Raw genomic sequence first — 10,000 nt, forward strand, 5'->3', positions numbered from 1 at the left:
GGGTTGCACCCTAATTAGCAAAAGGCAGCTGGTTCTCAGTAGAAGGATCAAACTTTAGCTCTTGAAGTTTCCAGTTGATAAAGTTGTAAACTATAATTTTTTATAATTCTAGCTTTTTTTACTAAAGGGAAAGAGGAGGCCTGTTAGCGTGACTAGTCACTTAGTTATGAGTAAGGCTTTAGTTTAGAATGAGGGACATAGTCTATATGTTACTGAAAGACTAAATTTAGAGTTATTTGGACGCTGTTAACACTTGTAGTTTTGGGGTTTTTGCTACATAAGAATTGTCCTTATTTTGTAAGTGTAGCTACAAATTAAATATTTAGTTTAGATTACAATATTCTCTTAATAGAAATATCCCATTCTTTTATTCATCCATGCTGGAGTGTCGCTCCATGCTAGCTAAGAAGGAACTAAGAGGGAACTCCGTGTCATTACGTGCCAGCAAACAATGGATGTTTCTGTAATGCAGTCAAAAAATAAAATACAATCCTATAAAATTTAGACTGAAGAAACAAGTACATTGCAAAATTGATAGAAATCTTGTGGTCGCAATAACTGATCAATTTCATTTCACAATATTTGGGGACAGAATTATTCCATAGGTTTAGCAAAAGTTGATAAACCTGTTTTAGTGATTACTTACAAAAAAATTTTTTAAAAAAAGGATCTTGCTGCTGAGCATTTTAGTCCTAATTTATAATTATGAAGAGCAAATACAAAATAAGATAAAGATGAAGGCCCTTTAAAAAGGCCTACTTCACCATTCCACAGAGGTCATAAAAATGACCAAGCACCACAGAGAAACCTGAATTCCCCTAAGAGAAAGTTTAAATGACTGGACTAGTGTAATAAGACATTTTATATAATTGAACCCTGGATAAAGTACCTTTTGGTGCTAATACTGCAATCTTTGATATTTGTGCATGCATCCAAGTTATTTCTGAATAACAGGTAAAACTGTAAATTCTCAATAAAGTGGCCCTGAATATTTTTGTATCACAGAGAAATGTTTAAATATTACTAACAATGATGTTAGTTAGTTTTGAAAGAAACAAAAAGTCTTTAAGAGATACAAACACTCATTAGCTGAAAAAAATTCACCGCATGGAGGTTCCCCTCTTTGGTGGGTAGATACTGTTCAAGGATCCAAGTGCCCTCTTGGCAATTTGTTGAAGACAATGTTCTTGTTTTATTTTCACAGACTCCCATCATTGGCCTATGGTAACCCCTCCTAGTCTCTTATCATTGGCTCACGGCTAACTCTGCCCATCCTCTTATTTTGTATGTGAGAGATATTGTGCATGTGGGAGATAACTGGTGAGGGGTTGGGGACCGTTACTTCTGGTACCAGATCTGGAACTCACTCTTATTTTGCTGCATGCTGCTGAGGGTAATTTAAAATGCTGTTTATTTTTAACTCACTGTTATACTATTTTACTGCTTTACTGTAATTATTTCAATTTATTCTTTAGTTCTTTAATGATGGTAAGTTTGTCACACAAAGCTTTAGCAAAGATTTTACAAAGTTTAATTTTGGAACTCACTCTTATTTTGCTGCATGCTGTTGAAGGTAATTTATAATGCTGTTTAATTTTTACTCACCGTTATACCATTTTACTGCTTTACTGTAATTATTTCAATTTATTCTTTACTTGTTTAATAATAAAGACTGACTTGATTCCAAATCAATGAAGAAACCTCCTACTGATCCTTTGCTGGCCCCGGAGATTCCTCCTTTACTTATAACTCACTGCTATACTATTTTTAATGATAAATTTATTGCCATAAACACCTACTAGTTAATTCATTCAAGTTCATGTTTTATTACTTAATAAAGTCTTTAAATCAATGAAAAACCTCCTCCAATTATCAGTCAAAAACACAAAACGGAAGGATGTACGCACCCCTCTTATCAGTTGCATACACATATTTACGGTTGGGGCGGGACCGGAAGTAGCTGTCAAAATTAGTTTGATGTCATCTATATTTGTCTCTCACGTATAATGTGAAAGGGGTCGTAATGACAAATAGACTCCAACTCTGCAGTTAAGATCATTGGTTTGGTTTTATGACCTGCAACTTATTGTTTTGGTTTACTCTCACCACTCTCATAATCCCACTGAACCTGCTCAGTGCCAAACAGCCGACAGACATAGTTAGCATCTAGCTGGTGAACAAAGTGGAACATTTAGCAGCTGAAGAGAGAGATATTTCCCTTATTGTTATTGTGTAAAATATAAAACACTGGCCCCTATCTGGCGTGTGCAATGATGATGCAGTGAATAGTGGCAATTCTTTCTGGCCAATCAGTAGTAGGTGTCGTGGAAATTGTATTCCTGGTGAGAGGTTGAGCAAATAATTGAGTTACAACGAACCGTTGTCTTTGAAGAATTTATTTAACAAAAGAGAATAAACAGAGAAGTACTACAACAGAATCAGCTGGACCAGAGGTTCTGTCTCCTAAGACAGTCACTAACGTCTGGCCCAGAGCAAACAATTGCATGATCATTAGACAGTCTGAGCATCTATGTTGTGGGGAACAAAAGATCCTTGACTGATCCCAGTCAAGGAAGGAGAAGGACAGCTAGTGAGGAAAACAATCAACAACCCCACATCCCTGACCTAAACCTCACACGTGTGGACAGACTGGAATAACAAGAACAATAATAAAGATGGAACAGGTTAAAGATTTAAAACAATATATAAGGCATAATAAAAGGAGAAAAATAGCACTCTTATAAGTACTTGCATAAAAGATGACAAGTGTAAGGCAGTGTTTATACGTCATTTTTGGTATCGCCTCAGCTCGCTTGGAACCTCAACAGAGGTGATATGAAAAAAAGTACCAGGTACTATTTTTCCCCAATGGAAAACAAAAAAAGGTGAGTAGAGGCAAGTTGAGCTGGTTCCATGTGGTGGAAAAGTGCCATTATATGGATTTGGTGGAGAGCTAAAAGGGAGAGTGAATATTGGACTTACATTCATCTGATGGACAGAAACACTGCTCCAAATGAAGGCTGATGTAGCTCCATGTCGGTTGGATGTGTAAATAAGCAACATTTTGCCAACAACTTAACCACATCATCTTCAGAAGGTGATATGCCAATGTTATGATATGGCAGTCAGCTGGCTTACAGTCCTTTTCATTCCTTATGTGTGTCTGTGTACGCATGCATGTGTGCAAGGCCGTGCCACTTAACCTGTGTCATTTTCAGACATTCAAAGAATTGTGTGTATGAATTGGCAGAAGTGTGTTGTGCGGTGTGTTTTGACTGTGTGTATGTGGGCTCTCTTAGCTTACTAACATTGCTGCATGCTCATTTTACTCCTCTGATCTCAGGTTCCACGTGTGAAAAACAGCCAGGGACGACGTTCATTATTCAAAGGCAGTCAGGGATCAGGTTATAATTGACACAAAACCTTAATTTTATGTCTTCCTTCTGCCCTGTATTAGCTGTATCTGCTTGTGGGTCACAGTCAAACATAGTGGGGCCAGGGTTAATTTTAGTTACTCAACTCTCTCACACATGGGCATCCAAGGCTTCTGAAAGAAAATGTAGATGTAACTTTAAGTGTATTCTCTTTTACCTTAAGCTGTGTATTGGTGATACAATTCCTTAAAATAGACTTGAGAGGCTACTGGACACTAATTCTTAATGCAAAATGCTTAGAGCAGTAGTGGTGCCCAGGGGCGTTTTCAGGCTCTTGAAACATTGGGGGCTTAGCCCAGCCCAGAAATCTTTTATGTTTTCACCCCCCGCAAGTTAGGTGGCAGGCGACAATTCAGAATTTAAAAATATAATAGAATGTAATGCGGTAGCTTATTCTTTTTTTACCTTAAGTTACTTTTTAAAAATATATTTATATTCAATATATTTATATTGCATTGCAGGTTTTATTATTGTGCAAACAAACCTTTCTCATAGCATTTTATTTGTTAATTAACATTACTTGGTGCAAGCTATTTTTCAGTGGCCACGGCTCTCCTTTATTCCTCTTCAAGTGCCTGCTCTATGCAGGGTAGGCTATGCAGCTGATGTTGAAGCTAATGCAGCTCCAGTACCAAACATATTGGTTATTTTCACGAATTTGGCGATTTTTTTTACATAACACCGGCCCTAAAGGTTCGTCTGCCGGTAGCATATGCCAGATTACCAGTCCACCCCTGAGGCTACCCCCTTTAGACCTTCTGACAGACACAGAGCCCGTCTGGGACTGTAGTCTACTCAATGAGACGAGCGCACTGATCTTCATCAGAGGAAGAAAACCGAAACTGAAAACACTTGTGATCAGACTATATCACTATATCACCACAATTCCACACAAATGTTTACTTCTGCACTTCTGATAAAATGCAGCTCACATCCGCTTTAGAGGGAATAAAGCATCCTGGAGAAACAGTTGTGTCTTAGAGCGAGGGGGAAAGAAACAGCAGGACACAGCGTCAGGTGTCATGATATTCTCTCACTACTGTGCGGCGACTGTTAACCGTTTGTGTTAATACATAGACACTGACCGACAACATTTATATTTAAATATACTGATTACAATTTTGCAATTCAGAAGTCGCGGAGAAGCCCTGAAGCTGTGAGCAATGCTCTCTCTCTCTCTCTCTCTCTCTCTCTCTCTCTCGTGGTCTCTCTAAATGCAGGCAGTCTGAGAAACGGTGTGGGGAGGTCACATTAGGTGAACTTCAAACAAAATGTATCACTTATTGCGAGTAGCCTCCACTCTTTGCGAGAGAGGCTTTGTCATGAAGATTATTGCATATTAACATGGAAAATATTTTTGTTGCTGTTGTTGAGTTACATTCGGAACCTGGAAATGTCAGCGTGTTGATTGGTCCACCACTTTGGTCCTTTGATCATTAAATTTGGTGGTGACATTCATGGTTCCCAGATGATGAATCTTAATGGCTTTGGTGGTCCCATCTAGCATCACCAGCAGGTTCACATTTGAGTGAAATGTCTCACCAATTAGAAGATGGATTGGCAAGAAATTTGATACAGACATTCAGGTAACATTGGTGATCTAAAACTTTTCATATAGCGCTGTCACCAGGTCAAAATTTCCATTTGTATACTTTGGTTCATAACCAGATATCTAACTAATGACATTCCCATCAGCCTCAGTTGTACTTTGTGTTTATTGCTAATAAAGCAAATGTTAGCATGCTAACATGTTAAATTAAGATGGTGAACATGGTAAACATTACACCTACTAAACACCTGCATGTTAACAGTGTCATTGTTAGCGATTAGCTTAAAGCATCACTGTGCCTACAGTAAGTCCAACCTCACAGAGCCGCTAGCAAGGCTGTAGATGCTTGTTCATGTATTCCAGATGTTGAAAACAGCAATAGCTACTTATTGTGAATTTGGACAATATGAATATCTGTAACCAACAAGACAAGTAGCCAAAACCTACAATATTAAAAATATACAGTAAAAAAAAATTAAATGTAAATAATGTATGTAAATAAAAACTTTAGCTGTTGTTAACTGATATTCAAGGAAAGGGAACTTCTACTTCGTAAGCGTCAGGTGTAGACAAATGCAATTTGTAGTTTTCTTGTATTATTATGTTGACTGTTTATGTTCTTCCTGAATATTTTGTGTTTCCGCACTTTAACAGGAAGCTGGGAGATACCCTGCATACAAGGAGATGGTGGCAGAATACGGCTGGCTCGACCAATGTACGTTGACTATTCCAAAAGTGTGTTTGGAAAAAGTTGTTTTTACAACACAGAGATAGTATTTAAAAAGAGTTTTAAAAGATTATAATGAATTCAACAGTGGTGTAAAAATAATTACCTGCACTAAACTAAATATTGTAGAACAAATTAATGAAGTTGAGACCTGGTAATTTGTAATTTGTGATTCTAATTTCTGATTGCAAAGCCACATGCTGGATTCTACTCAGAAATCTTCTTTAAAAAAGTGGAACATTGGCCACATGTAACCTGCTTACAATAAAACCCTGTCATTCAATTCCTCCACAAGACTCAAATTCTTTGTTTTCCTTGTTTGATATGAGTACTTCTGAACAGGGATTAATTCACTGTACTCAAAGGCAGCTCAGTCATCTGGAACAGATCATGACCTAACATCTGGGTCAAGATGCAGAGTCATTTTGGAGTTTTATTAAAAAAACAACAACTAAAAAAAACAGAAGGACTCCTGGTTCATGTTCTGTCCCTCAAAGGTTTAGAGGATTAACAGAACATGAGGGCAGACATGCACTGATCCAAACAAAGAAGGACATGAAGCTTTCTGTGCAAATCATATTCACTATGTACTGCAGCTTTACTGTGTGTGTGTTGTGATCACGTATAGCAATCGGTTTCACAAGGTATTGTACTTGCATAATAATATTTTAAACACACACTCATCCTCACACTTCATTCTAATTATGGATTGTTTTCTACAGTAGCCAATGGGGGCCCTGCACCATCCTCCCAGGGTTCAGACTCCAACTCTTCTGTCTCCTCGTTGTCCTCCAGCACCCCTCTCAGCTCCCTCAGTGGTCTCTCCCAGGTCCTTTTCCCTCCTGTCTTTGGCTCTGAGATGGTAGACGTCGCCATCTCCACAGAGGACCGCTCCCGACATCCAAGCAGCGCAGAGCGAACTGCTGATACCGCCATACAGACTGACCCCCACCCTCCAAATTACCTGGACCACCCCTCGCCTAGTGGGTCGTACCCCGACAGGCTGACTGCCACAGAAACCAGCCGGACTATAGGTGCCACATTGCTGCTGAAGGACACAGTCATACGTGGGAAAGGGGAAGGTCCGAGGGAGATGGGAGGAGCAGGGGAAGGAGGGCGAGGACGGACCAGGACGCTGTCATCTGGGGACCAGGAAGTAGTGAAACACTCCCCTAAGACTGCAGCGCTGATGGCCCTGAGCAGACCACGGAAGCCAATCAGACGTTCCCAGAGCCACATCACCATGTCAGGTGAGACCTGCAGGCACTGGGATTGTTAAGAGAGTTAAATAGTGGATGTAAGGTTGCTTTATAGACTTCGGTGTAATATACATTAAAGAAACCAACCCACTAATATGTAGGCTGGGGTGATGAATCAGCCGATATGAGCAAGGTACAAGGTTGATTAATTTGTCACAATACAACAGGTTGTGGAGTGATATTTAGTAACTCCCTTCTGCTACATAGCAGACAATATACGTTAAGCAATTGTAAAAATGATAAACAGAGATAAATTATATTCAATGGAGCAGTGCTGAGGATGAATTTGAGTTTAAGAGTCTGATAGCTTGGGGGGAAAAGCTGCTCTGCTGGCTGGTGGTGCCACAGCAGAAACTTCTATATCTCTTCCCAGAAGGCTGCAGGGTGAACAGGCTGTGGCTGGGTGGGTACTGTCTTTTAGTATCCTTTGGGCTCTGCGTAAGCACCTCACCTATGGGAAGAATACCATGAATCAAAACTGAAAATGAAGTTCTGAAAGGTTGAAACTAAGTGTTTGAAAACTCAAAATCTTACCCAAAAAGTTCCAAAAAAACAAAACAATTTCTGCAAACATTATATGTTGTTTTTGAGTTTTCCTTCTTCAGATCTGCAACATTTTTTTATGATGTTGTGCAAACAATTTTTCAGAGGTTCAAATTTGTCAATGTATTAGTTTGTTTTCTAGGTTTGAAACCTTGTACATGGTGATCTGAGCAAATGTGTGAAAAAAGTTTTAAAACTCTGTATTTACACATAAACAACAAGACGTGGGCAGATTAAAACGTATTTATTCTATTGTTTTGAAGTTATTTTTTTCTGTTGCTTTTTCCTGTGAGTGATGACCACAGCATGCTGCCTCGTCTTCTGTGCTTTAGGCCATAAACGAAAAAACAACAACAACAACAACAACACAGTTGTTACTGGTTAAGTGCTGTAAAAGTAAACTTTAAAATGCCTCCACTGCCACACATAAAACGCGGTTTAATAGAATAATCACATTTAACAAAAGCATACATTTACTGTCGAGATTTGCCTGGTTGATAGTCACCATTGATAGTTTAAGCCTATATGGCATGTTACACACATAGACTGTATATAAAAAGGTTCCACAGCATAAATGAGCCTAGCGGCTAGCAGCTTTTCCATCTCCTCATAGCTTAACAAATTACATGTAATTTATACTATTTCTTACTCACCGCTGGTTCAGTTACTGCATCTCCTGACACAACACCACGGGTGACATCGCGCTGATGAACAAACCACCCTGAGCTTCTACCCGTAGCAGATTTCTTCTCCACATCCATGCACCGCTGTCAATCCCTCTATCCAGTAAATACGACTTGTGATTGGACTGTACTTCAGCAGAAAGCCAAGCATTGGCTAAGAGCAGGCTTTTTTTTAAGTTGCGACGTTGCGAAGCCTCATTTTCGCTAAGCCAGAGTTTCAGAGCAGAGCTGCGTGACAGCGCTGCTACAAATCATGAGTTGCAAGCTCGCAACTGTGTGAGCGTATCTCAGCAAAGTGGGTGTTGTAAACTCAGCTCTGAAAAATAGTCTGCAATACGAGAGCAAATGTAAAGTAATGTAATAAAGTTTCGCACTTTCGAACCTCAATTTTCAGAGTTTTAAAACCTTTTTTCACACATTTGCACACCCGTTTTCAGATCACCATTTACAAGGTTTCAAACCTGGAAAACAAACTAATACTCTGGGAGAACACTGAAAAATTTTAAACTCTGAAAAATTGTTTGTGCAACATTGTAAAAAAATGTTGAAGTTCTGAAGAAGGAAAACTCAAAAACAACATAATGTTTTCAGAGATTTTATTTTATTTTTTTAGCATTTTGCAAGCCTGCAAATCTTAGTTTTCGATCTTGCAAAACTTTTTTTGGTAGAATTTTGAGTTTTCAAACAGTTAGTTTCAACCTTTCAGAACTTTATTTTCAGATTTGATTCATGGCAGGATATTCTTCCCGCAGAGATGTGAGATGACCATGTCAGGTTCTCTGTGATGCTGATTACCAGGAACCTGAAACTGTTCACCTGCTCCACCTCAGCACCACTGATGTAGATAGGAGTGTGTGTCTTTATCTCCTTTTTCCTGAAATCAACAATCAGCTCCTTGGTTTTGCTGAAGTTGAGCAGCCAGTTGTTCTCTAAGCACCATTGCAAGATGCATATGCAAGATTCTCAATTTCCTCCCGATCTGCAGTCTAATTGTTGTTTGACATCAGGTGGTGTTGATGGTGGTGTCATCCGCAAACTTCACAAAAGAGTTCTCTTCATGTCGAGGGATGCAGAAGTGGGTTTACAGCGTGAACAGGAGGGGGCTGAGCACAGTGTTGAGAACAAGAGTGGTGGAGGTGTGTCCACCAGTCCAAACTGTCGTTGTATTTGTTGGCTCATACAGACCTGAACAGTGTCTCCGTTACATAGTTTCTCCTAAACTAAAAAACTACAGAGAACAAATTTATTAAGTGCAGAATGTCCAGGAAATATTTTGGTCACATTTCTTTTAAAAACAAATTCAAGGGATGCTCAGGGATTATCAGAACATATTTGTTGATATACAAACAAAACTAAGAGTACAGGCAAGCTAGTGGCTCTGTGAGGCTATAATGCTAATTCTAAACAAAACTAAACCGTTAGACTGAACATTTGCATTAAAGTGTTCAGTGATGCATAGTTTATTTGTGTGAGGATGGTGTAAGCAGAAAGGTCAATTTCAGGTAACTTCTGAGATTTGATGATATAATATGTCATATGAGTTATAGAGATGTAAGAAGTTCTTTCTGTCCTCTCTGTATACTACTGGTTGTCATTTCTGTACAGTTAAAAAAACAGACATGTTTTCATCAATGCAAAGCAGCACTAAACAAAGTGCAGATGAGGCTGATGGGGGTGTCATTCATTTTTAATACATTTAGTCATAAATCAAAGTACTGGACACATTTTACCTGGTGGTGCTATCATCATCACAGTTCACAGTGTACAGGCTTTCTGTACAAGTATGCACCAGCTGTTTTTGAGAT

The 10,000-nt window shown here is 38.9% G+C and overlaps 1 protein-coding gene across 1 annotated transcript in view; it reads left to right on the forward strand.

The window, feature by feature from the left end:
* LOC123984501 (PDZ domain-containing protein 7-like) overlaps positions 1-10,000 on the forward strand; it is a 38,237-nt gene that overhangs the window by 15,460 nt on the left and 12,777 nt on the right. The window contains exons 2-3 of the mRNA XM_046071417.1: positions 5,638-5,698; positions 6,433-6,960. Coding sequence (XP_045927373.1) covers positions 5,638-5,698; positions 6,433-6,960 — 589 coding nt within the window. The remainder of the gene's footprint in view (positions 1-5,637; positions 5,699-6,432; positions 6,961-10,000) is intronic.

This window comes from Micropterus dolomieu, linkage group LG15, assembly GCF_021292245.1.
Source record: "Micropterus dolomieu isolate WLL.071019.BEF.003 ecotype Adirondacks linkage group LG15, ASM2129224v1, whole genome shotgun sequence".
NCBI classification, from domain to species: Eukaryota; Metazoa; Chordata; class Actinopteri; order Centrarchiformes; family Centrarchidae; genus Micropterus; species Micropterus dolomieu.